Source organism: Callithrix jacchus, chromosome 5 (assembly GCF_049354715.1).
Source record: "Callithrix jacchus isolate 240 chromosome 5, calJac240_pri, whole genome shotgun sequence".
Lineage (NCBI taxonomy): Eukaryota > Metazoa > Chordata > Mammalia > Primates > Cebidae > Callithrix > Callithrix jacchus.
This window is the reverse complement of record NC_133506.1, coordinates 137,427,987-137,454,487: the sequence shown is the minus strand read 5'-3', so window position 1 is coordinate 137,454,487 and position 26,501 is coordinate 137,427,987. Positions and strand designations below refer to the sequence as shown.

At 54.5% G+C, this 26,501-nt stretch overlaps 2 protein-coding genes across 4 annotated transcripts; both read left to right on the top strand.

Annotated features, from left to right (window-relative positions):
* Positions 1-1,286: 1,286 nt before the first annotated feature.
* P4HB (prolyl 4-hydroxylase subunit beta) lies at positions 1,287-17,780 on the top strand. Of its 3 annotated transcripts, XM_078374967.1 has the most exons (13): positions 1,287-1,501; positions 2,093-2,155; positions 2,250-2,297; positions 2,399-2,605; positions 5,838-5,971; positions 6,143-6,280; positions 13,749-13,853; positions 14,029-14,154; positions 14,483-14,683; positions 15,105-15,225; positions 15,353-15,534; positions 15,906-15,992; positions 16,847-17,780. In XM_078374967.1, the coding sequence occupies exons 1-13, from the start codon at positions 1,351-1,353 to the stop codon at positions 16,925-16,927; spliced, it is 1,644 nt and encodes a 547-aa protein (XP_078231093.1). In that variant the 5' UTR covers positions 1,287-1,350; the 3' UTR covers positions 16,928-17,780. The 3 variants fall into 3 exon arrangements, with proteins under 3 accessions (XP_078231093.1, XP_008989497.1, XP_002764185.1); XM_008991249.4 differs by lacking the exon at positions 2,250-2,297; XM_002764139.6 differs by lacking the exons at positions 2,093-2,155; positions 2,250-2,297.
* Positions 17,781-25,185: 7,405 nt separating this feature from the next.
* Positions 25,186-26,370, top strand: PPP1R27 (protein phosphatase 1 regulatory subunit 27). Its single transcript, XM_002764142.6, has 3 exons — positions 25,186-25,471; positions 25,583-25,733; positions 26,053-26,370. Exons 1-3 carry the CDS (start codon positions 25,282-25,284, stop codon positions 26,174-26,176), a joined length of 465 nt encoding a protein of 154 aa, XP_002764188.1. The 5' UTR covers positions 25,186-25,281; the 3' UTR covers positions 26,177-26,370.
* Positions 26,371-26,501: the final 131 nt, after the last annotated feature.

Here is a 26,501-nt window from a genome sequence, read left to right as displayed (position 1 = left end):
TATTTCAACATGTAGTCAATATAAAGCTATTACCGAAATACTGTATATTCTCTCCCCCAGCCCCTACACGCACACTCAGAAGTCTGATGTGCATTTCGCACTCACAGCCCGTCTCGGGTGGACTGGCCACATCTCAAGTGCTCTGAAGCATCGGTGGTGTCGCGGGTCGGGAGGGAGACCCAGCTGCTGCCTTTGGAGTGAAGCAGCACACAGGGTATCTCCACAACTGTGTAACGGCTGGGAGGTCTCCTGAGTCGACCAGAGTATCTGAGAAGGACCAGACTGGGGGCAGCTTCATAGGATTTGGCAACCAGTGGGAAGGGAGAGAAAAGATCCCACAGGGCAAAGTACCGCTTCCTGAAGGCCTTAGCCGGGAGGACCTTTCCTGCGGTCGCTCCACGCGTGAGCAGCGTCTTCCTGGGGCTTGAGAGCAGACAGGTTCCCTGTGCCTTGGTTCCGCCCCTCCCGCTCGTCTCGGCCCCACTGGCTCTTCAGCCCCATTCTCGTAACCCCTGCCCTGTGCGCTCATCCCCTCGGAGACTTTATCACTCTGTGCGCACGATCCCTGTGACCAGGCACTGCCGTCATCCCTCGGTAGGTGCCTGCATGGCCTCACGGAGGGGGTCGGGACGGGCCGACTGTAGCACAATGAGCCCACCGCCGCCCCTACGCGGAGGACCCCACGTTCCAAGGCTGCCGACGGACGCTTGACACGCGCGCCGGAAATTGCGTCACTCCAGCTTCCGGTCCGGGGTCCAGGGGGCGTGCCAGTTGGGTACCTTGTCCAGTCAGAATGCAACACGAGGGGTTTCGGAAGCGCAGCCGCAGCTCCGCCCCCCGGCTGGGAACTCCGCCCCACTGCCACGTTCGACGAAGGAACGCGCAGAGTGCGCGCATCCCTTGGCCAATCAGGAGACCCAAAGCCCGAGCTGCCAAAAGTAGCAGCCATTCCAGACCCGTAGAAGGTGTGGGCAAAAGCCACCAATTAGAAGCCAAGGCAGAAAAAGTTCTCGTCGTAAACCAATGAAAGGCTGAGAAAGACAGCGAGGGCGAGGTTCTCGGCCAGTCCCGAGCGAAGACCAGGGAAGCCTCAGGAGAGTTTCCGAATCCGGGGCCAGGCCTAGTACGAGTAACCAATGCGGGCGCGGCAAACACAAGTCTGGGAATCCGCCGGCCAATCGGAGATGTGCCCCGAGAGCGCGTGCGCGCCGCGGCCAGCGCGCGGGCGGGGGGGCAGGCGTGCCCCGGGCCCAGGATTTATAAAGGCGAGGCCGGGACCGGCGCGCGCTCTTGTCGCCCCCGCGGTCCCGGCGGCGCCTACCGAAGCGCCCCTCCCGTTCCGCGTCCGACATGCTGCGCCGCGCTCTGCTGTGCCTGGCCCTGGCCGCAGCCGTCCGAGTGGGCGCCGACGCCCCCGAGGAGGAGGACAACGTCCTGGTGCTGCGGAAGAGCAACTTCGCGGAGGCGCTGGCTGCGCACAAGTACCTGCTGGTGGAGTTCTGTGAGCGCCAGGCCTGGCGGGCGGGCGGGACTTGGAGCCGTCGGGCCAGGCCTTCGGGACGCAGGCACGCCCCGGCCGTCCCCGGGGCCAAGAACCCTGGCGAGCCGGGGGCTGAAGGCTGCCCTTTTTGCCCGCCTTGGGGGCCGTGTCCGGGGCTCCTTAGGGGTGGGCGCCGGGCTGGGAGCCGGGGCGCCGTCCTGGTGCCCGCCCTGCGGACGGCAGGATCTTCCTGTTAGTGCGATAAGAACTGGATCGACCTGTGGGAGCACAGAGCAGGCCAGGGTCCATCCAGCTCTGCCGAGTCCTCCCAGGGGCCGACCCGAAAGGCGCCCCGCTCCTGCCCACCCCACCTTTAGCTTGCCACAGCCGTTCTTCCGACAGTGTGTGTCAAGGACCAGAATCCCAAGTCTTCCTCATGTCCATCTGTTCCTGGGGTGGGAATCTTGTGCCCAACACAGTTGCTAAGTTTGTTGACAGATCGTCTTATTCGCAGACTCAGGGAACTCGGGGCCCGTGTGCATGGATGTGCATCTCATACTTAGCTAGTTTTGGTACAGGCCGCCACGTTAACTTCTTCACTTTTGTTTGTAGTCATAAAGGGAGACCCTGACCTTAATTGCCTACAGGCAGTAAGAAGTCAGCAATCTTTCAAAGGTTTGTCTTCTGTGCTGATGGTGACATAGAGTGGGGGCTGGTGTTGGTTGGGGTTCACTTGTCGTTCACGGCCTCTGTCCTGATATTGCCCAAGAACACCAGGCTGTCAGCTCAACGTTGTGCGTTAGGAGGGGTTATCTTGGTGAGTAGATAAGGTTTTTATGAAGGGAAGTGCCAGAGGTGAGAGGGAAGGGTGGCTGAGGGATCAAGGGCTGCTTTCTAGCATCTCATTTCCGCTTCCAGATGCCCCATGGTGTGGCCACTGCAAAGCTCTGGCCCCTGAGTATGCCAAAGCCGCTGGGAAGCTGAAGGCAGAAGGTTCTGAGATCAGGTTGGCAAAGGTAGATGCCACGGAGGAGTCTGACTTGGCCCAGCAGTATGGTGTGCGAGGCTACCCCACAATCAAGTTCTTCAGGAACGGAGATACGGCTTCCCCCAAGGAATATACAGGTGTGGCTGTGGCACTGCCCTGGAACTGTGTTTAGGGAGGGACTGGTCTGTGGGTCTGGGAAGCTGAGCGGTGGGGAGGCTGGTTCCCAGAGGCTTGGAGGAAACCCATTCTCAGACTGGGTTCTCTGTCCGCTTGGACCCTGAGGGTCCTGTGAGGAAAGCTCTCATCCTAGAAGAAACTTCGAGTGGAGAACGTGTCTTGTTCCATGCCATCCTGGGGGCGGCTGGCCGCGGCCTGTTGGGAGACTGACCAGCGAGGGGAGGGAGGCTGGTGCCTTCTGGCCACATGGGCTCTTTGTGCTGCCCCTGTTCCTAGGAGCATCAGCATAGCTGTAGCTCTTAGGGTGACCACCTGCTAGCTATTGCTTGTAGCGTGCCAGCTGCTGCACCATGAGCTTTTGTGATTTCTCCTTGGATCCTCTCTGTAAGACAGGTGTTTCACAGACAAAAGGCTGAGGCTTAGAGCAGCTGAGTCACAGCGTCACGCCTGTTGGTGGCAGACCTCGAATCCAAGCCCACCCCGCTCTGCCTGCAGCCCAGGCCCTCAACTGCTCGTCTGCCACCTCTGAAGCTGCCTTAGTGGGGGCCGGGGCCCTGTGTAGCCAGTCAGTGGCTGTGGCAAAAGAAGACGCTTTGTCTATAAAAGCGGCTCTGTGGCATGTCAGATGCACATGGTGGGCGGCCCGAAAGCAGCTCACTCCAGTGTTAGCAGGGCTGCCCTTGAGCAGGTGAGCTCTGTCCTGTTCTAGTAGCAGCAACTCCGTGGTTGCCACTCACTTGGCTGTTTTGATGTTCCCATTTTTTTAATTCATGTTCACTTTTGGAATGGGAAGTACTCTGTCCAAAGTCACCGTGGTTCTGTCACTGACACTCAGGTTTGGAGATGGGATGAGCACTTGTAAATCCACTTGTTACTGGTGACCGTCTTGTTGGCACTAGCAGAATCCTTCTGCATCTGAACAGGGTCTTCCCCACTCAGACCAGGGAATCAAGCTCCAAGAGGGAAAGGGTCATTCTGTAGCCTCAGTCTCCAAGGAGAGGTAGCTTTCTTCCCAGTCATTTGACTGCCTTTTGTGGCATACGAGTGTGTCATCTACTTTCTGGTCTGGGAGGCACGTAGGGTGGCCATTGGCGAGAACTCCTGACATGCCTGGGGTAAGTTAAGAGGTGGGAGGTAGGTAGGCTAGTTGTCAGCTTGTTTCCGCAGGTAGGAAAAACTGGCCCTGAGGCTGAGTTGCTGACCACCATAAGATGAGGCTGGTGGCAGGCTCCTGGGTGACAATGTGTGTATGATGAATGTACATGTCAAGGAAAATTTAGAAAATGCAGAGGGCTGGCCGGGCCCCGTGGCTCATGCCTGTAATTCCAGCACTTTGGGAGGCCAAGGCGAGCGGATCACCTGGAGTCAGGAGTTCAAGACCAGCCTGGCCAACATGGTGAAACCCTGTCTCTACTAAAAGTCCAAAACTTAACCAGGCATACTTAATCCCAGCTATTCAGGAGGCTTAGGCAGGAGAATCGCTTAAGCCTGGGAGGCAGAGGCTACAGTGAGCCGAGATTGTGCCATTGCATTCCACCCTGGGCAACAGAGCGAGACTCGATCTCAAAAAAATAAGAAGGAAAAAGAAAATGCAGGCTGGGCGCGGTGGCTCACGCCTGTAATTCCAGCACTTTGGGAGGCCGAGGCGGGTGGATCACGAGGTCAAGAGATGGAGACCATCCTGGTCAACATGGTGAAACCCTGTCTCTACTAAAAATACAAAAAAAAATTAGCTGGGCATGGTGGCGCATGTCTGTAATCCCAGCTGCTCAGGAGGCTAAGGCAGGAGAATTGCTTGAGCCCAGGAGGCAGAGGTTGCGGGGAGCCGAGATCATGCCATTGCACTCCAGCCTGGGTAACAAGAGGGAAACTCCGTCTCAAAAGGAAAAGAAAAAGAAAATGCAGAGGGCAGGCTGGGCGTGGTGGCTCACACCTGTAATCTCAGCACTTTGGGAGGCTGAGGCAGGCAGATCACTTGAGGTCAGGAATTCAAGATCAGCCTAGCCAACATGGTGAAACCCCATCTCTATTGAAAATACAAAAATTCATCAGGTATGGTGGTGTGTGCCTGTAATCCCAGGAAGGAGGCAGGAGAGGCAAGAGAATCACTTAAACCCGGGAGGTGGAGGTTGCAGTGTGCCAAGATTGTGAGACTTCGTCTCAAAAAATAAAATTTAAAAAACGCAGAGGGCCAGCCTGGGCAACATGGTGAAACCTCGTCTACAAAAAAATACAAAAGTTAGCTGGGCCCAGGCACAGCGTCTCATTCCTGTAATCCCAGCACTTTGGGAGGCTGAAGTGGGCAGATCGCTTGATCCCAGGAGTCTGAGACCAGCCTGGGCAACATGGTGAAATCCTGTCTCTACAAAAAATACAAAAATTAGTTGGGTGTGGTGGCACATGCCTCTGTGGTGCCAGCTACTTAGGAGGCTGAGGTGGAAGGATTGATTTAGCCCAAGAGTTGCAGTGAATCATGATCATGCCACTGCTCTCCAGCCTAGGTGACAGAGCAAGACCCTATCTCCCCACCCTACCCCCCAAAAAAAAGGCTGGAATTGGTGGCTCATGCCTGTAATCCCAGCACTTTGGGAAGTCAAAAGTATGGCAGGCAGACTGAGCACAGGAGTTAGAGACCAGCCTGGGAGACATGGTGAAACCCCCTGTCTCTACAATAAATAGAAAAATGAGCCAGGTGTGGTAGTGTGCACCTGTAGCCCCAGCTACTCACAAGGCTGAGGTGGAAGGATCACTTGAGCCCAGGAGATAGAGGCTGCAGTGAGCCAAGATCCTGCCACTACACTCCAGCCTGGGTAACAGAGTAACCCTGTCTCACAAAAAAAGAAAATGCAGAGGATTAAAGGAAAAAAAGGTTTGTGATCCTGGTATTCAGAGATAATCATCCTCTTTCCTCCCCACCCCCCATAAACACCACTGTGATCTCATGTACACCGGGGTTTAGGAGGCGGGTGGACGGCACCAGCCCTCTTCTGTGGTGAGCAAGACCCTATCTCCCCACCCTACCCCCCAAAAAAAAGGCTGGAATTGGTGGCTCATGCCTGTAATCCCAGCACTTGCTTAGGTTGAGTCAGGTGTTCTCAGCCTGGTTGGCAGGGAGCGGAGACAGGAACAGGCCCAGCAGGGCGGGCGGCATTGCGTGTTTGAGAGTGGAACCTACATTTGTTTGGGGTGTAGCTGGCAGAGAGGCTGATGACATCGTGAACTGGCTGAAGAAGCGCACGGGCCCAGCTGCTACCACCCTGCCCGACGGTGCGGCCGCAGAGTCCTTGGTGGAGTCCAGTGAGGTGGCTGTCATCGGCTTTTTCAAGGTAGAGGCTAGATGTTCATTCCAGTCTTCTTTCTCCTGTCATCTGTTGAGGAGGGGTCCCCGTGGCCTGCGGCCAGCAGTTCTGCACATGTCCCCTCCGCCTGGGCACTGTGGGATCCACCCTCCTGCTGGCCCAAGCAGGGTTTCTCAGTGCTTTTCCCTCCTCATTCAGGACGTGGAGTCGGACGCTGCCAAGCAGTTCTTGCAGGCAGCAGAGGCCATCGATGATGTACCGTTTGGGATCACTTCGAACAGTGACGTGTTCTCCAAATACCAGTTGGACAAAGATGGGGTTGTCCTCTTTAAGAAGGTGAGTGGCCCCGGGCAGCTCTGCCCAGGTTAGTTCCGGGGTTGGTCTGCAGAGGGTGGCATTGCTCTCCTTGTTAGGGGAGTCTTGCCCCTGGCAGCTTTAGCCCAGTTGCTGTGTTCTGTAGCTTTGCCTGAGTCGTGGTGTAGGAGGCACGGATGCTGTGGCCTCTGCATTCAGCTTGGGCCCTCTGATCACTCTCCCGCCACAGCCGCCCCATGCTGTTTTTCACAAAAGACCCCAGGGGAGCTGCTTTTTACAGTTAGCTTTTTTTTTCAATTATGATGAAATATGTAACAACATTTGTTCTTTTTTTTTTTTTTTTGAAATACAAATTTTCATTCTGCCACCCAGGCTGGAGCGCAGTGGTGTGATCTCACCTCATTGCAACCTCTGCTTCCCAGGCTCAAGTGATCCTCTGATCTCAGCCTCCCAGGTAACTGGGACTACAGGTGCATGCTACCTCTGCTGGCTAATTTTTTGTATTTTTTGGTAGACATGGAGTTTTGCCATGTTGTTCAGACTGGTCTTGAACTCCTGAGCTCAAAGTGAGCTGCCTCCCAAAATGGTGGGATTACAGGTGTGAGCCACCATATGCCTGGCCATGTTTTTTTTTTTTTTTTTTTTTTTTTTTTGGAGACAGAGTCTCGCTTTGTCACCAGGCGCCAGGCTGGAATGCAGTGGCACAATCTTGGCTCACTACAACCTGCGCCTCCTGGGTTCAAGCAATTCTCCTGCCTCGGCCTCCTGAGTAGCTGGGACTACAGGCGCACACCACCACGCCCAGCTAATCTTTGTATTTTTTTTTTAGTAGAGACAGGGTTTCACCAGGATGTTGGCCAGGATGGTCTCGATCTCTTGACCTTGTGATCCGCCCGTGTTGGTCTCCCAAATTGCTGGGATTACAGGTGTGAGCCACCACACCCGGCCACATTTCAACTATTTTAAAGCATTAATTACGTTCAGAGTGTCATGCATCATCCCTCTAATTTCTGGAATGTTTTCCTCACCAAGAGGTCTGAAGTATTGGCTCTCTGGCCGTGTTCCCACCCAGTTGGCACCCATACTTCCTGTGCCCCTTAGCGCCAAGGACACTACAACCCCTCAGGATCCACTTTGAAAACTGCCATCCCGATCCTGCCGTCCTTCTCCTGGGGAAGGGCTCCTGGACAGTGTGGCCTCTTCGTTGCTCTCCCCATTACCAGAACACAGCAGTGTCCATGTTTGCAGTGTGATGATGGGGCCTGTGGGTTTGGTTCTTTTCTCAGTCACCAGGCAGGGCAGCTGGGGCCACACACTTGTGCTCTAGGGACGTAGCTGAACCTGGATGTGGGTGATTGTGGGCTCGTGCCGCTCAGAGCAGGGTGTAGTGTGGACAGGAGAGAAAGTTCCATGGGAGGAGGGACCTTGGGACTGAGGGGCAGGAGGGCAGCCAGGGGCGATTGGACCTTCAGCTCCTGTCCTGTGTTGTTCCCAGAGAGGAGAAGAGCTTTTTAGACAGCAGCATCTTGAGCTGTGTGGGACAGGCAGCCTCTGGGATTGGGGCCGAGATATTTAGGCCATGAGGAACCCATTCTCTTTCTGTAGGAAGCACTGAGCATCTAGCACTCCCTGGGACTTGGGAGGGTAGCGCCCTCTTCCTGGACCATGGTGGTGCAAGGGGCAGGACAGCTTACTTCCACATCCTTGTTCTCATCGTTTAGCTGTTTTTGCAGCCACTTCCTCAAGATAAGACAGTCTTTACCAGGAGACAGTCTCTTGATGTTCCCTGAATGGAAGAGAATTGCTAAATTAGTCAGTTGCCATTGCAAGGTGCCCAGGAAATGAAAAATCTGACTAGAAAAAGCCAGTGAAGGCTGGGCGCAGTGGCTCACGCCTATAATCCCAGCACTTTGGGAAGCCAAGGTGGGCAGATCATGAGGTCAGGAGTTTGAGACCATCCTGGCCAACATGGAGAAACCCCGTCTCTACTAGAAATATAAAAATTAGCCGAGCATGGTGGTGCTTGCCTGTAATCCCAGCAACTTGGGAAGCTGAGGCAGGAGAAACCCTTGAACATGAGAGTCAGAGGTTACAGTGAGCCAAGATCGTGCCACTACACTCCAGTCTGGGCAACAGAGTAAGACTCTGTCTCAAAAAGAAAAAGCCAGTGAAGTGTTGGAAAAAGTTTAGGGAACCAAAGTTCTTTTTGGAGCTTTTATTAAAGAGAAAGTTCCAAGTCTTGTCCTGAAACTTGGGTTCTGGGGGAGACTTTCTCCAGAGCCCATGAGACTTGCGAACCGTTTCGTCACTCAGCCACACAGCTCCTTCAGAGCCCTCGGTGTCTGGAGTGGCCATTTGACTCTGTAGACAGTTTGGTGATTATGTGTTCGTGAAGGCTGGGAAGATGGTTTCGTTGCTGTTGCCTGTAAAGGCTCACGTGTGGTGGTCATCCGTGTGGGCTCTCCACAGCTGAATGTTCGCCTCAATTCTCTGGAGCCCACTAGAGCTGGGCACAGACAGTCCCACTTGGGACTGATGCCAGTTGGTGGGTGGCACTTTCTTGCCCACGGAGGGGTCTTCTGAAGGGAAGAGAAATGGGCGTTGGCAGATGCCCAGGCAGGAGCGCAGCTCACTGTGCCATGTGCGCAGTAAGGGATGCCCTGGAAGTCAGAGCTTGCCCTGCAGCCGGGAGGATGAGCCCAACTTGTTCCTTTTCCTCCAGGCTGTTAACCCCGGTTCCTCAAAGTGAGGGAGGCCTTCCTGTATGTGCAGTGGCCACAGGGGCTGTCTGGCTGAATCGGGTGCTGTTGTATGGCCGATCGCCTGCTTCTCCCTTCTTTCCCTAGGGGGCACTGCAGCTCAGGAAAGCTTCTGCGGGGCGCTGGTCACTGAGATCAGGGGTGGGAGAGCTTCCGATACTTAATTTTTCCTTCTTCACCAGCTGGCAGCACTGGGCCTGTTAGTATTGTTGCTTGAGAAAGGGTCTCGCTGTTACCAGACTGCAGTGCAGAGGCACAATCACAGTCTACTGCAGCTTCTACCTCCTGGGCTCAAGCAATCCTCCTACTTCTGCCCCCTAAGTAGCTGGGACCACAGGTGTGCACCATCACACCTGGCTTATTTTTTAAATATATTTGTAGAAATGGGATTTCACCATGTTGCCCAGGCTGGTCTTGAACTTGTGAGCTCAAACAATCCACCTGCCTTAGTCTAAAACATTGGGATTCTAGGCGTAAGCCATATCACCCAGCCTGCATTGGGCTTTCTGTGCTGTTTGTCATAGTAGCCTGGCTGGGCTGGCCTCCTGCTGTTGTCCCCAGCTAAGTGCAGCAGTTTCTTACCACAGTAGCCCGAGATGGAGAGTGATGTGGCATCTCTGCTGAAGCGGTGGCAGCCCTGGTACAGCTGCGGCCGCTGTCTCCTGGCTTCTGGCATAACATGGTGCAGGCCGCTTCACACTCTGGAGAGACCACATCTCTTTTCCACAGGGTCAGGGGTGATTTTCTGTTTCTGTGTGGTCTCTGCCCAGCATTACTCCTGGCAGAGTGCGAGCCTGCCAGTGCCTTAGGGAGCCTGGCAGTTGCCAGCAGGTCATGTTCCAAAGGGTTCTCTCCAAGGGCCTCCTGGCCTTGGTTTTTCTACCTCTTTTTTTTTTTTTTTTGAGACGGAGTTTCGCTCTTGTTGCCCAGGTTGGAGTGCAATGGCGCGATCTCGGCTCACCGCAACCTCCGCCTCCTGGGTTCAGGCAGTTCTCCTGCCTCAGCCTCCCGAGTAGCTGGGATTACAGGCATGCACCACCATGCCCAGCTAATTTTTTGTATTTTTAGTAGAGACAGGGTTTCACCATGTAGACAGGATGGTCTCGATCTCTTGACCTCGTGATCCACCCGCCTTGGCCTCCCAAAGTGCTGGGATTGCAGGCGTGAGCCACCGCGCCCAGCTTTTCTGCCCCTTTTTATTCACCTTTGCCCCTCTGGGGAAGATGGAACAGACTTGGAAGCCCCTTCCCCTTGGACTCGGGCAGGGATGGTTGGTGCTTATGGCCTGGTTTAGCATCAGCGCTTTGGGGGTCAGGGTGGCCCAGGCACAGCGTGCACAAGAGCAGGAAGTGGCACCTGCTTTTAAAGTTACTCTGAAGACACATAAAGGGAAATGGCCAGTAAGAAAGGATGAGTGATTTAGTTCCCCAAGTCTCATTTAAGAAGTTTGAGGTGACCAGGCTTGGTGGCTCACACCTGTGATCCCCTAAACACTTGGAGAGGCCAAAGCAGGAGGATTGCTCAGCCAGGAGTCTGAGACCAGCCTGGGCAACATAGCAAGACCATCTCTACAAAAACTAAAAATGAATTTTTAAAAAGTAGTTTCTGCCGAGTGTGGTGGCTCACCCCTGTAATCCCAGCACTTTGGGATGCCGAGTCATGCGTATCACCTGAGGTCTGGAGTTTGAGACTAGCATGACCAACATAGAGAAAGCTCATCTCTACTAAAAATACAAAAATTAGCCGGGCATAGTGGCTTGTGCCGGTAATCCCAGCTACTCAGGAGGCTGAGGCAGGAGAATGGCTTGAACCTGGGAGGTGGAGGTTGCAGTGAGCCAAGGTCGCACCATTGCACTCTAGCCTGGGCAACAAGTGCAAAACTCCGTCTCAAAGAAAAAAGTAATTCTGGGCCAGACGCCGTGACTTACACCTGTAATCCAACACTTCGGGAGGCTGAGGCAGGCGGATCACGGGGTCAAGAGATTGAGACTATCCTGGCCAACATGGTGAAACCCCATGTCTAGCAAAAGGTGGCACATGCCTATAATCCTAGCTACTCAGGAGGCTGAGGCAGGGGAATCACTTGAACCCATGAAGCGGAGGTTGCAGTGAGCCGAGATTGTGCCATTGCACTCCAGCCTGGGTGACGAGCAAAACTCTGTCTCAAAAAATAAAAAGAAATAGTAGTTCGGAGGGAGTGATGGAAGGCTCATCTGAAATTCTCACCTGAAGAGCCTTAGCACAGGAGCACCTGTCTGAGCCTGAGCAGAGGCTGCATCCTCTGCTCCAGGCTGACCCCTCGTGTCTGGGCTACCACGGCCTCTCCGTGTGGCCTCAGGATTTCCTGAAGCTGCTGTACATTATTAGGGGTCCCAAAGAGTTTATGGGCATGAGGATTGTGCCTTTTGGGATGTATTGTATTAGAAACTAGAACTAAGAATATGAAAAATTATTTTTTTGTTTTTGTTTTTGAGACGGAGTCTGGCTCTGTCACCCAGGCTGGAGTGCAGTGGCGCAATCTTGGCTAACTGCAACCTTCAACTCCTGGGTTCAAGTGATTCTCCTGCCTCAGCTTCCCAAGTAGCTGGGATTGCAAGCGTGTGCTACTACGCCTGGCTAATTTTTGTTTGTTTGTTTTGAGACAGAGTTTTGCTCTTGTTGTCCAGCCTGGAGTGCAATGACATGATCTTGGCTTACTACAACTTCCACTTCCTGAGTTCAAGCTATTATCCTGCCTCGGCCTCCGAGTAGCTGGGATTATAGGCGCCCACCACCACGCCTGGCTTATTTTGTATTTTTAGTAGAGACAGGGTTTCTCCGCATGGGTCAGCCTGGTCTCAAACTGACCTCAGGTGATCCGCCTGCCTTGACCTCCCAAAGTGCTAGAATTACAGGCATGAGCCATTGCACCCAGCTAGTTTTTTTGTATTTTTAGTAGAGACAGGTTTTCACCATGTTGGACCAGGCTGGTCTTGAACTCCTGGCCTCAGGTAATCCACCCACCTCAGCCTCCCAAAGTACTAGGATATTAGGCATGAGCTACCACACCCAGCCTGTTTTTTTGTTTTTTTAAGACGGAGTCTCACTCTGTTGCCCAGGCTGGAGTGCAATGGCACAGTCTTGACTCACTACAACCTCTGCCTCCTGGGTTCAAGTGATTCTCCTGCCTCAGCCTGTCAAGTAGCTGGGATTACAGATGCCTGCCACCACCCGATTAATTTTTATGTTTTTAGTGGAGGCAGGGTTTCGCCATGTTGGCCAGGCTGGTCTCTAACTCCTGACCTCAAGTGATCCTCCTGCTTCCGCCTCCAAAAGTGTTGGGATTACAGGAACACACCATCACACCAAGCTAATTTTTTTGTATTTTTGGCAGAGTCGAGATTTCACCATGTTGGCCAGGCTGGTCTCGAACAAGTAATCCACCTGCCTCAGCCTCCCAGACTTTTAATATTACAGGTGTGAGCCACTGTACCCCGTCTTTCTTTTTTTTTTTTTTTTTAATTAATTTTTGAGACTGAGTTTCGTTCTTGTTGCCCAGGCTGGAGTGCAATGGTGCTATCTCAGCTCACTGCAGCCTACGCCTCCCAGGTTCAAGCTATTCTCCTGCCTCAGCCTCCTGAGTAGCTGGAATTACAGGTGCCCGCCACTATGCCTGGCTTATCTTTGTATTTTTAGTAGAGATGGGGTTTCACTATGTTGGCCAGGCTGGTCTCGAATTCCTGGCCTCAAGCCATCCATCCACCTTGGCTTCCCAAAATGCTAGGATTACAGGCGTGAGCCACTATGGCCAAAAGAACAGTGATCCCATTACATGTTATCATAAATAATATTTTTTTAATTTTGAGACAGAGTCTCGCTCTGGAGTGCAGTGGCACGATCTCAGCTCATTGCAACCTCTACCTCCTGGGTTCAAGCAATTCTCCTGCCTCAGCCTCCCGAGTAACTGGGATTACAGGCATTTGCCACCACACCCCGCTAATTTTTTCTTTTTGTATTTTTAGTAGAGTCGGGGTTTCACCATCTTGACCAGGATGGTCTCGATCTCTTGACCTCGTGATCCACCCGCCTCAGCCTCCCAAATGCTGGGATTACAGGCGTGAGCCACTGTGCCCAGCCGGTCTTGATCTCTTGACCTTGCTATCCATCCGCCTCGGCCTCCCAAAGTGCTGGGATTACAGGCGTACGCCACCACGCCTAGCCTAAACAATATTCTTATGGAAATTATTTTTTCCCAGACAAAAGCAATTTAGTGCTAAGTGTTGTTTTAGGTTCTCCCAAGAGGACCCTCGTCTCCCGCCCTCTTGCTGTTGTGACACCAGGCACCTAGCAGCCTCTGTGGGTCTGCGCCACAGCACATGAGAGGGAGAGTGAAAAGGCAGAGTCTGTAGAAGTGTGAATGTGAAAATAGCTTTGACCACGTGGTGCCTTGAAAGGGTTGGGGGCCCTGGGGATGGATCACACTTTGAGGGTTATTGGAACACCACAAGCTCCAGGCTTGAGTTGTGGATGTGAAACCGGCCATTAAATTCACTGGTGGCCATAAGGCTATGGCCAGAGCCAGTCTGGCTGTCAAGGAGGTCGTGTCCTGTATCCATTTCTGCGACCTGTGGCTCGATACCCCCTGGGAGGGCAGAGCTGCAGGCTGCTGTGCCTGCCCACGTCCAGAGAGACCCGAGCCCCAGGGTCTGTGCTCCCAGCAGCCGTGCTCAGGGCCCCCTTTCTGTCCACAGTTTGATGAAGGCCGGAACAACTTTGAAGGGGAGGTCACCAAGGAGAGCCTGCTGGACTTTATCAAACACAACCAGCTACCCCTTGTCATTGAGTTCACCGAGCAGGTGCGGCTCTCCCGATGTCCTACAGCTCCCAGGCTTGGGGTGGGGAGGGGGATTGGGAGTGGCATGAGGCTCCTGGTCACCACTGCTCTCCAGCGTCTGGCATTGGAGGTTGTTGGGAAAACATTCTGCATTAATATTGTGTAGCTCAGACCAGTAACTTAAGTTTGTAACACAGACAGCCCCGAAGATTTTTGGAGGTGAAATCAAGACTCACATCCTGCTGTTCCTGCCCAAGAGTGTGTCTGACTACGATGGCAAACTGAGCAACTTCAAGAAAGCGGCCGAGGGCTTCAAGGGCAAGGTCAGCTGTTTCTCTGGATGGCTGGTGGGGCGGTGCCAGGGAACAGCACGACTCTTCCTGAGATGACAGAAGTGTGGGGTCTTCCTGAGGCTGCCTCCTGGACCAGGCACCTGCTTTAAGAGAGCCTGGAAGTGGGCGAGGGGCCAGACAGGCCAGCCCTCTGCTCCCAGTCACCTGCTGGTCTGGTTGGGCGGCCCCAGAGTCCATCCATGTTGGAGGAGAGAGGCGCAGGGAGCACAGCCTGCTTCCGAGCAAAGTCAGGGATGGAGGCAGAGGGGCAGCCTGCCAGTGTCTCCCACACCTGTACACCCTGCCTTTTCTCCCCCAGATCCTGTTCATTTTCATCGACAGCGACCACACTGACAACCAGCGCATCCTCGAGTTCTTCGGCCTGAAGAAGGAAGAGTGCCCGGCTGTGCGCCTCATCACCCTGGAGGAGGAGATGACCAAGTACAAGCCTGAATCGGATGAACTGACAGCAGAGAGGATAACAGAGTTCTGCCACCGCTTCCTGGAGGGCAAAATCAAGGTGGGCATGCGTTGCAGGCCAGGGCTGCCTCTCGGATGGAGCTGCCCCCTTGGGGTTTCTGGGCTTCGTCCTCAAAGTAACATCTGCAGAGTAAGAGGACAGAGTCCAAGATGATGTGAAGACCACCATTCTTGTCACGCCCTTGAGGACCTGGAGGAGCCCTCTTGTTGATGTGGCTGGCCCAGACGCTCCTCACAGAAGCCTCCTGGCTGGCGAGGGTGCCACCTGCTTGGGCTCATTGGGCCCAGCCCACTGGCTCAGCCCTCTCTTTCTGGATTCTTAGCACTGTCGGCTTCCACAGCCGCCATCCTGGTGTGCCAAGTGCAGCCGCTCACCTCAGCCCTGGCCAGGGGTGGGGGTCGGGGACCTCTGTGTTCCCCTGGGCGGTGCCACCCCTCACCGTGCCCTGCCTGCCCTCCAGCCCCACCTGATGAGCCAGGAGCTGCCTGAGGACTGGGACAAGCAGCCTGTCAAGGTGCTTGTTGGGAAAAACTTTGAAGAGGTGGCTTTCAATGAGAAGAAGAACGTCTTCGTGGAGTTCTGTAAGTGTCGCTCCTCAGCCTCCAGGTCTGTGTCCCCAGAGCATTCGAGAGGGGTACAGACTCCTGGGAGGCGTCTCTGCCAGCGGCTTGTGGTCCAGGACAGACCCTAGAACTGCTTTCTTTTTAGATGCCCCGTGGTGTGGTCACTGCAAACAGTTGGCTCCCATTTGGGATAAATTGGGAGAGACATACAAGGACCATGAAAACATCGTCATCGCCAAGATGGACTCAACTGCCAACGAGGTGGAGGCTGTCAAAGTGCACAGCTTCCCCACGCTGAAGTTCTTTCCAGCCAGCGCCGACAGGACGGTGTGCATTCCCTCCAGGCAGGGCTGGCTAGGGTGGGCTCTGGGAAGAGCAGTGGTCCCCGTGCCAGCCTGGGTGCCTGTCTGGAAGGAGCCTGGGACTAGTCAGGTGGGAGAAGAGCTGTGGGGGCTCCTTGAGAAGCACCCATCTTTTTTTCTTTTTTGAGAGAGATGGGGTTTCACTATATTGCCCAGGCTTCACTATATTGCCCAGGCTGGTTTTGAACTCCTGGCCAAGCAGTCCTCCTATCTTGGCCTCCCAAAGTGCTGGGATTCCAGGGCCTGCTCTGCCTTTCTGTAGAGAGGAAGAGCCCATGCCAGGAGATTGGCTCAGGGGCAGGACCAGCTCCTGCACTTAATTCCTGTCTTCCACAGGTCATCGATTACAATGGGGAGCGCACACTGGATGGTTTTAAGAAGTTCCTGGAGAGTGGTGGCCAGGATGGGGCAGGGGATGATGACGTAAGTTCAGTTACAGCCTTGGGCTGGTCTGGGATTCAGCCCACCTGGGCTTGACTTGGAGGTGGGAATGGTACTGCTGGAGGCATGTCTGTATCCTGGGCTCTGGGGCCCCAGACCTCTGCCCAACAGGGCCACGGCATGTGCTCCCAGTGCTCTGAGGAAGCAGCTCTCCCTGGTCAGTGCTTCTTTAAGGGGGCAGTGTTGAGGGCATCTTTAAAAACCAGATTTTGTTTAGAAAACCTTTTCAGACACATGGCATCGGCTCCTTACCTTCTGTTAACCTGGACTCGAATGTCCATCCCCAACCCACTGGTGTGGCCCAGACACGGGAGCAGGCATGGGTATGCCATTGGGAGCTCAGTCCTGCCCATGAGTGTGGCCAGCAGCAGTGCTGACTTTGGGGGTGTCAGGAGAACACAGCGGGCTCAGGGTATTTGACCATGGTGAGGGAGGTAAGGGCATGGCCAGCTCAGGCTGGGAGTGCTGGTACACAGTGGGAGAGAGAGACACTCTGCCAGGGCTGGGGACGGAGGGCCAGCTCCTTGTGCTGCCTGTGGCCTGTTGCTGGCCGGAGCCTGAGGGTTGGAAGTATTCTGGTCACACCTCAGCAGTTACTGTGCTTGGACTTCATGTTGGCTGGGGCTGTTGTCCCTGCCAAGATGGGACCCTCTGTAGGTTCCATGGTGACAAATTGGGAGGCACACATACCCCTGCCAATCTCATGAAGACCAGGGTTGGCTGCTCTGGTGTCGTGGCCAGCATGGCCAGGTCCCTGGTGTGAGCAGCATGGGGTGCTGGGTGCTGGCAGCCTCGGCCACTGCAGCCAACCCGTTCCCCACTTATCCTGCATCCAGGATCTCGAGGACCTGGAAGAAGCAGAGGAGCCAGACATGGAGGAAGATGATGATCAGAAAGCTGTGAAAGATGAACTGTAATACAGAACGCCAGACCCAGGTGCCGCCAAGACCCCTTGGGGGCTGCACACCCAGCAGTGCACGCCTCCGAAGCCTGTGACCCTCACCTGAAGGAGGGCATTGCCGAAAATCCAGGGAACCTTTCTGAAGTGACACCTTGTGCCCCCACAGCATCCATTCACACCTGTCTCTTCCTTTTGCTTTTCAGTTTTTGGAAAGGGATCTATCTCCAGGCAGCCCGCCCTGGTGGGCCTTGTCTCTTGAAATCGTGATATACTTTTTTGTACATGGGTCTGTCCAGAGTGCTTCCTTGAGTGTTCAGAGTCTCGCTGCCTCCCTCCTGCGGGAGGTTTCTGTTTTCTTTGAAAATTCCATTTGTGGGATTTTTAGACGTTTTTCGACATCAGGGTATTTGTTCCACCTTGGCCAGGCCTCCTTGGAGACACTTGTCCCCTGTGTGGGAGGGATGGAGCCAGGCTGGACACAGTCAGTCAGCACCGCATGCAGTGTTGCCATGACTGAACATGGCTCTTGCATTTTTAGGGTAAATGGAGACTTCCAGATCCTGTCAGGGTGTCCCCCATGCCTGGAGTGGGGCTGGTTGCTTCCGGCCATGGGGCCCAAGACAGGCCTTTCCCCTTCCCTTCCTCAAGCCAGAGCTCTTTGTCCTGTCATGGGCTCATTGCTTGTGACCACTGGCCTTCCTGCAGCGCAGCCTGTGACCTGCTCAAGGCAGAACCAGGACCCCTGACTCCCAGCCTCGGGGGTGTCTGAGGATGCTGGAGCTGAGTCAGACGTTGACAATTCTTCAGGCATTTCTAGCTCACAATTGGAATTGAACACATTGGCCAAATAAAGTTGAAATTTTACCACCTGTCCTTGCCTCGGATTTATTATCTCACCCAACCCAGGGAGCTGGGCTGGAATGCTGATGGTAAGGACATCTGCCAGGCCTTGGTGGGGTCACTAGTGTTGAAAGGCCTTACCCCTGGAGTGAGGGGCAGATGCAGAAACGCACCAGTCTCCCCCGCAGAGCTGTGGACTCAAGGCCCAGGCAGCATGGACTTGCAGCTCCCAGGGAGGATGCCTGCCCTGAGTGCAGGCTGCTTCACCTGAACTGCGACTAGGCTTCTACTGTGGGGCTAGACCCTGGATGTGGACACAGGTGAAGCCACGCAGCCCCACGTCATGTGCACAGGCTCCAGGTCATTTCCCTCTCATCCCTGCTGTGGAGCAACAAGAAATCAGGTGGACTCGGGCTTTAAAGATGGGTGAGAGGATCAGGGCTTATCACTAGCCCTTCACACAACAAAGGACTGGGGGCAGGGACTCATGCCTGGAATCCGAGTGCTGGGGCAACATGGGGAGACCCCATCTCTACAAAAAATTAAAAATGAGCATGGCATGGTTTGCACCCAGCTACTTGGGAGGCTGAGGTGGGAGCATTGTTTAAGCCCGGGAGGTCGAGGCTGCAGTGAGCAGAGATCGCACCACTGCACTCCAGCCTGGGTGCCAGTGAGACCCTGCATTATTCTTACTCTTATTCAGAATCTCAGCTGAGATTGCGCCATTGCACTCTAGCCTGGGCAACAAGAGAAATGCTGTCTCAAAAAAAAAAAAAAAAAAAAAAAAATCTCCTGGTCTTTACGTTGTTATTTGGCTTAACTTCAGACCTCTTATGCTTCACATACGGAAAAACAGTTGATTTTTTTGAAGACACAAAGCTGCGACCTGTGTGCAGGGCTGGCTGATGCTGCTGCTCAGCCTAGATTTGCTGCTTCTCCACAAGGGAGATCTTGGAGGCTCTGTGGTGTCTGTGGGTCCCACTGAGGGCAAGAGCAGGGGCCACGAGGGTCCAGCAGGGCTCATGGTGGTCTCAGAGGACAGGTGGGGCAGGAGGAAGGAGCCCAAGAGCACAGGAGGGCATGGGGGTGGAACTATGGCTCTTGAACCCAGGAGGCAGAGGTTGCGGGGAGCCGAGATCACACCACTGTACTCCAGCCTGGGCGACAGAGCAAGACCATCTTAAAAAAAAAAAAAAGTAAAGTCAGTGCAGCTCAGGAAAGTCTGAGGCTGCTCGGCCCTCAGAAGGTCACAGAGAACGAACGACCCTCACCAGGATGCCTTGAGCCCTACCTGTGACTGGGTGAGGCCTACCAACTTTGTGTACTGACGTGCTTCCTGGAGCTTCTGCACCACCCAGGTTCCCGGGTATCCTCCCAGTTCTGGAGCTTGCGGGCTGGCTGGAGCTGCTGGAGCCAGAGACAGCTCTCAAGCCAGACCAGGCCTTGCAGTGTGTCCATGGTAACGGAGGCAAGGACCGCTACTGCCCTTCCTGGTCCCCCAGGCCCTCACAAGCCCAGGCGCTCCTGTGGAGTATCTGGCCAGCGTGTTACAAGACCTGCATCAGCATGTTGCCAGCACCAACCAGCCTGTTTTGCCCACTGTCCATGGCCCAACACAACTCACACCAGGGCAGCAGTCTGGGTGCTGCCATCTGCCCTGGCCCCTGGCTCTGTGGTGTTGGAGACAGTTTCTGACTAGTTTAGCTCCGGGGCCTCAGTGGGGTTTGTGTGCCTTGTCTGGGTCCTGCAACACGGTGAGCCACATATGGAAAAGTGGGCATGGGCATCTGGAGGTGTCATGGGAGGATGTTAGCTCTGCCCCCAAGATGTGAACAGAGGCCCAGGAGCTGTGGCTTTTTTGCAGGGTCTCTGAGGAAGGAGGCTATCTTGAGTCACAGCTAAAGGAGTGGCCTGTGTTTGTGCCTGTGCTCCCTGCCCTTGAGATGAAGTGCAGTGGGCCTGTGGACCAGCTGTGCGGGGAGCTGGCCCTCTGGAGAGAAAGCTGGGACATGGTGCAGCTGCCCGGAGCACAGAGCAGGGGTGTCATGTGCTCCTGGGAGAGCAGGGAGTCACTGATACCTTTCCAATTTTGCAGAGGCAGCTGATGAGCACATTCCTGGGCTTGGCTGTGTGGGGAGGCTGTGGGGCCACATCCAAAACCTTTCCGGCTGGGCTGCTGGATTAGCAGTGAGACTTTGAAGGCTCTGTCGGGAGGCAGTTAGGGCTTAGCAGCCTGGGGTTTCCCAACTTCTGTCTCTCCAGGTGCCAGGGAAGCCACTGGCTGGGAGCCTAAAACTGGCTGCCTGGCCTGTGTACTCCACCCTGGGGGTCCTCTGGCCTTGGGGAGGGAAGAGCCCCTCTGGCCCTAGGCTGGCCCTCCTGCCGGACTGCAGTGGGAGCTGCACTGACTTTACTTTTTTTTTTTTTTAAGATGGTCTTGCTCTGTCGCCCAGGCTGGAGTACAGTGGTGTGATCTCTGCCTCCTGGGTTCAAGTGATTCTCCTGCCTCACCTCCCAAATAGCTGGGACTACAGGAGTGTGCCACCATGCTTGGCTAATTTTGTGTATTTTTAAATAGAGACTAGGTTTCACCATGTTGACCAGGCTGGTCTTGAATTCCTGACCTCAGCTGATCTGCCTGCCTCTGCCTGCCATAGTACTGGGATTACAGGCATGAGCCACCATGCCGGGCCTAGATGACTTTTCTAACAGGGTCTCCAGGGTGCTTTCTGCAGAACAGTGCTGGTTGCATTCACTGGACTTTTTTTTTTTTTTTAATTTGAGACAGCATCTTACTCTGTTGCCCAGGCTGGGGTGCAGTGGTGTGATTGTAGCTCACTGCAGCCTCAAACTCCTGGGCTCAAGCAATCTTTGCATCTCAGCATTCCAAGTAGCTGGAACCATAGGCACACAGTACCATGCCTGGCTAATTTTTAAATGTTTTGAACAGAAGGGGGTCTCCCTGTGTTGTCCAGGCTGGTCTTGAAATTCTGGCTACAAGTGATCCTCTCACCTTAGCCTCCCAAAGTGCTGAGGATTACAAGCATGAGCTACTTAGCCTGGCCTGGCCTCACTGAACTTTTAAAGTTGGATGTAGCCAGGCATGGTCGCACATGCCTGTAATCCCAACTCCTCAGGAAGCTGAGGTAGGAGAACTGCTTGAACCTGGGAGGTGGAGGTTGCAGTGAGCCGAGATCGTGCCATTGCACTCCAGCCTGGGCAACAAGAGCAAAACTATATCTCAAGAAAACAAACAAACAAAAAAGTTGGATGGTAAACCTTTTCCACTAGATGTTCTAGTTCATCCTCCAGAAGGCAGGAACTTAGAATCATGCAGACTAGGTCAATCTGCAAGTTCAAATGGACCAAGAAGAATCAGGGACAAAACTCCACGAATACAGATTTTGCTCTGACGTCGCGCTGCGTGACCAGTATGTTTCGCCCACTGTGGAGCATGCTCAACTGTTCATGGATGGCTTCTGATAGAAAGTTTCACAGCTGAGGTGCTCCAGGTAGTGGCCATCATGGAATAGAACATACAGTTTCCATATCCTGGCTGGGCACGGTGGCTCACGCCTGTAATCCCAGCACTTTGGGAGGCCAAGGTGGGTGGATCACGAGGTCAGGAGTTCAAGACCAGCCTGGCCAAGATGGTGAAACCCTGTCTCTACTAAAAATACAAAAAATAGCTGGGAGTGGTGGCGGGTGCCTGTAATCTCAGCTACTCGGGAGGCTGAGGCAGATAATTGCTTGAATCCAAGAGGCAGAGGTTGCAGTGAGCTGAGACTGTGCTATTGCACTCCAGCCTGGGCAACAGAGCAAGACTCTGTCTCAAACAAAACAAAACAAAACAAACCCCCACAGTTCTCACATCCTTATTAGAACAAAGGGCACATAAATACCTTTCAAGGGATCTGTTGTGACTGGCGAGGCTTCAGGCATCAGTCCCTTCAGTGATCCAATTAGAAACCCCCAAGCCAAAAGCTCTGCGTGCTCCCAGCTCTCCTTTGACAGGAGGGACAGAGGGGCTTGCTTGGAGTCCTCAAACAGGCTCACCGGATGGGCTTGCCCCTAATGTCTCTAGCCTGAGGCTGGTCACTCCCGGAAAGGGCGTTCCTTCTGGTCACACTGTCGGTGGCAGCTTCATCCAACGTGCTTTCATCTGATCCTCTGAGCGGGGAGGGCAGACAGAACTTTCCACAACATGAGAAAAGGCAATCTTCACATCAGAGGTGATTCCGTCTCCGGTCTCCACTGTGGAACGTTTTGTCTCTAGGCTTCATGTAAACAAACCAGGAAAAAAAATGAACTCACTTCTCCCAAGTGACCCGGAATTACAACTGTCTGCATCTTTCTCTGAGCCCCTAGAAATGCAGCAACATGCAGGGTGTCTGCAGGCCTGGGCCCGGCTAGAGGCTCCAGGGTCACTCCAGCACGTGACTAGGAGAGGGCGTGGCACCTGGTGCCTGTAGTGAGGGGCCCAGAGGCCAGGGGAGGGGCAAGGGATCCACCTGGGCACCAATGCAGGTCAAGGAAACCTTCGCCAGCTAGGGACCCGCTGTTAGCGCCACTTCTCCAGCAGCATTCTTCCTTTTTCTCTTTTTTTTTGAGATGAAGTTTCGCTCTGTCACCAGGCTGGAGTACAGTGGCGTGATCTCAGTTCACTCAACCTCCGCCTCCCGGGTTCAAGTGATTCTCCTGCCTCAGCCTCCTGAGTAGCTGGGATTACAGGCCCGTGCCACCACATCCAGCTAATTTTTGTATTTTTAGTAGCAATGGGGTTTTGCCATGTTGCCCAGGCTGGTCTCAAACTCCTGACCTCGTGATTGACCCACCTCAGCCTCCCAAAGGGCTGGGATTACAGGAATGAGCCACCGTGTGCCCAGCCTTCCAGTAGCATTTGGTCAAGGCTTTGCACCTAGAGGTATCTAATATGTTTGCTGATTTGATTTTGTTGGATGCAGATCAGCCCAATGAAGCAAGGCTGTTGGTGACCTAGCTCCTCTGCCCCAGCAAAGAGCTGCTGGCCGGTCTTGGTTCTGTCCTCATTCAGACCTTTAGTGGCCACCTGCAGGGTTTTACCAGCATTATGGGTTAAATCATGTATCTCTTAAATTCATTTTGAAGTCCTAGTCCTGGAAACCTTAGAATGTGACTGTGTTTGGAAACAGGGTGCTGGCAGATGTCACTGGTTAAGATGAGGCAACATCCCACTATGACCCCAGTGTCCTTATGTAAGGGAGAGATCTGGACAAAGACAAATGCAGGAAGAACACCATGGAGAAGAAGGCAGAGATAATGGCGATGCTGCTGCCAAGGACATCAGGACTGCTAGCAGCACCAGAAGCTGGAGACACCTGTGACAGACGTTCCTCAGAGCCTCTGGGGGAACCAGCTCCTGCTGAAACCTGGATCCCCAGACTTCAGCCTCTGGAACTCTGGGAATGATCATTTTTTTTTTTTTTTTTTTTGAGAACGTGTCTTGCTGTGTGCCCAGGCTGGAGTACAGTGGTGCGATCTCGGCTCACTAGAACCTCTGCCTCCTGGGTTCAAGCGATTCTCCTGCCTCACCCTCCTAAATAGCTGGGGCCACAGGAGTGTGCCACCATGCCCGGCTAAATTTTTTGTATTTTATTATTTTATTTTTTGTGATGAAGTCTCACTCTGTAGCCCAGGTTGGAGTGTAGTGGAGCGATCTCGGCTCACTGCAAACTCCGCCTCCTGGGTCCCGGTTCAAGCAATTCTCCCCCCTCAGCCTCCCAAGTAGCTGGGATTACAGGCACGAGCCACCATGCCCCCCCTAATTTTTGTATTTTTTAGTAGAGACAGGTTTTCACCAAGTTGGTCAGTCTGGTCTTGAAATCCTGATGTCATGATCCACCCGCCTGGGTCTCTCAAAGTGCTAGGATTACAGGCGTGAGCCACTGCACCTGGCCTTTTTTTGTATTTTTAGTAGAGAAGGGGTTTCACCATGTTGATTAGGATAGTCTTGAACCCCTGACCTCAAGCAATCCACCTGCCTCAGGCTCCCAAAGTGTTGGGATTACAGGCGTGAGCCACCACACCTGGCCATGAACATCTGTTTTTTAAGCCAGCCTGTGGTCTGTCATGGCAGCCACAGCAGACTCATCCCGCCAACTTCAAGTGCTGCAGTGTTTCCAGCACAATTGATGGCCGTCCCTGACCCCAGAGACCTCCTTGGTAAACTCTGTGTCTGTGTCCTGTCCCAACCACTGGCTCTTCCCACGTCCTGCAGTCCAAGCCCCACCTCGGACCTCCACTGGGGCTGCTGCAAAAGTAAAGGCAGCCAGCAATGAAGAGCCTCTTGGAACATGATTCTTAAAATTTCCCTTGGCTGGATGGGCGCAGTGGCTCATGCCTGTAATCCCAGGACTTTGGAAGGCCAAGGCCCGTGAATCACAAGGTCAGGCATTCAAGACTAGCCTGGCCAATATGGTAAGACCCCGTCTCTACTAAAAATACAAAAATTCGGGGCGTGGTGGCCAGCACCTGTAGTCCCAGTTACTCAGGAGGCTGAGGCAGAATAATCACTTGAACCCATGAGGCAGAGGTTTCAGTGAGCTGAGATCATGCCACTGCACTTGAAGCCTGGGCGACAGAGCAAGACTTGGGGCAAGCTCACAGGGGCCAGGGCAGAGATGGCACATCACCTGGGGTGTGAGGGTCCCTGAACGTGGGGAGCAAATTGGACACCATCTTAAGTGTGAGCAAGTGCGTCAAACCTGGAACCCAGAGACACTGTGCAGGGCCAGCCCATGAGTGTGGGGGACACCGTGTCCCCTGTAGGCTTTTGGGATGGGGGAGCCAGGCACTCAGAAGGGTTGCAGGACTGACTGAGCAGGAACCTGAGGCATTGAAATCTCAGCCTCGGAAGCCTCGGGGGGGTTTCTGAGCAGGAGGCAGGGCCATCAGAGTAGTTTTGGGAAAACTATGGAGAGTGAGGCAAGCCATGCTGGAAGGTGAAAACTGACCGGTAGGGAGATGGATAGGGCTCAGGCCTGCTTCCCCACGGCATAGTGGACCTGTGCTTCTACAGATGTGGAAGGAGTGGCCACCCTCACTTTCCAGGAGGTAGAGAACAGACCCTTCCATTGACCTTGGCACCTGCTATGCCCTTGATCTCATGTTCCTGGCCATCTCATGGGCTCTGAACTGATGCCTCCTCCTGCCCTCGGTAAGGCACCTTCTTGATCCAGCTGTGGGGCAGGGAGCGACAGGCAGGAATGGTCTGACCCTTGGCTGGGCATGGTGACAGGTGGGCTGAAAGATGAGTCACTAAACATGATCTGGGGCGCCGGGGAGGGGAGGGTGTGTGCAGCTCAGTTTCAGCCCCTGGCGCTGGGGAGGATGACCATGCAGCTTTATATAGCCCCCTGAGCCCTATATAAGCAAGTCAGAGGCAAGGGTGAGTCCGACAGGAGCCCTTGAGCAGATCTGGTTGGGGCTGGAAACATTATTCACCCCAGTGCAGCAGGGTCCCCAGGGGCAGCCTGCCCCACAGCACCCAAGATGCCTAGCAGAACTGCCCGCTATGCCCGCTATAGCCCACGGGAGCGTCGGCGGCGGATGTTGGCTGATCGCAGCGTGCGTTTCCCTAACGATGTTCTGTTCTTGGACCACATCCGTCAGGGTGACCTGGAGCAGGTGGGGCGCTTCATCCGGGCTCAGAAAGTCTCCCTGGCCACCATCCACCCCTCAGGTGAGCAAGCCTTAGAGGAGCTGGCCAGGGGCTGTGGGGTGGTGGGGGGAGGCCAGCAAGGAGGATCCGACCTGGAGTTCAGTCTTGACCCCTCCGGTCCTCTCTGCCCAGGCCTGGCCGCCTTGCATGAAGCCGTGCTCTCTGGAAATCTGGAATGTGTGAAGCTGCTGGTCAAATACGGGGCTGACATTCACCAGCGAGATGAGGCAGGCTGGACACCCCTGCACATTGCCTGCAGCGATGGATACCCCGACATAGCCAGGTGAGGGAGCCTGAGTCTACTCAGGCTTGAACCTGACCCCTGCAGGCCTCAGTGGGCCCCCAGGATATGGGCCCCAGAAGGTGGCCCTGGCAACTATCCTGAAAGCCCTAAAAGCTTCTGAAATCCTGTTTCTGCTCTTGTCCTCAATGGAGCCAAGTGGAAAAGCTGGCCAGGTTTCTTCCTCCTTACCCTACCCGGGCCTCGGAACCCCAAGGTGGGGAACACACATGTGACCCCAGGAGTCTGCCCCTCTGTGTCGGGGGGGTGAGCACTCTCCAGGCTCCTCCCCGCTTCAGACAGGGCGACCTTTGCACCCCAGGTACCTCATCTCCCTGGGAGCGGACAGGGACGCAGCCAACGACGATGGCGACCTGCCCTCCGACCTCATCGACCCGGACTTCAAGGAGCTAGTGGAGCTCTTCAAAGGGACCACCATGGACTGAGCCAGTCCTGCCCGCCCGGGGCCCTGGAGAAGCTGCGTGTCGCCCAGGGGCCAGCAAATGCCCCATCCATGGGCCAGGGGCGGCCGGACCCGTCCCTCCACTTCCTCGCCACCACTCCCAGGCCTGGCTTTGTCTCCAGGTGAATTTTTTACTGTGACACTTTTTACTTTTTCAATAAACGTGACTCACGAGCCAGTGGTGGTGGCCTGATTACTGGGCTCCGGCCGCTGCATGTGGCCGGCGGCGCTCACCGTCCAGGCCGGGCAGACCCACAGCCACCTACACGCGCCGCGACCCCGCAGGGGAACCCCAGCCGCCCCCGCCC

Bases quoted from the DNA above. Each gene is read 5' to 3' on its own strand.
- P4HB (XM_078374967.1), top strand. From the start codon at position 1,351: ATGCTGCGCCGCGCTCTGCTGTGCCTGGCCCTGGCCGCAGCCGTCCGA. The intron at 2,606-5,837 runs GTGTGGCTGTGG...TTTGGGGTGTAG, and splicing joins TTCCCCCAAGGAATATACAG to CTGGCAGAGAGGCTGATGAC. The intron at 15,226-15,352 runs GTAAGTGTCGCT...CTTTCTTTTTAG, and splicing joins GAACGTCTTCGTGGAGTTCT to ATGCCCCGTGGTGTGGTCAC.
- PPP1R27 (XM_002764142.6), top strand. From the start codon at position 25,282: ATGCCTAGCAGAACTGCCCGCTATGCCCGCTATAGCCCACGGGAGCGT. The intron at 25,472-25,582 runs GTGAGCAAGCCT...CTCTCTGCCCAG, and splicing joins GGCCACCATCCACCCCTCAG to GCCTGGCCGCCTTGCATGAA. The intron at 25,734-26,052 runs GTGAGGGAGCCT...TTTGCACCCCAG, and splicing joins GGATACCCCGACATAGCCAG to GTACCTCATCTCCCTGGGAG.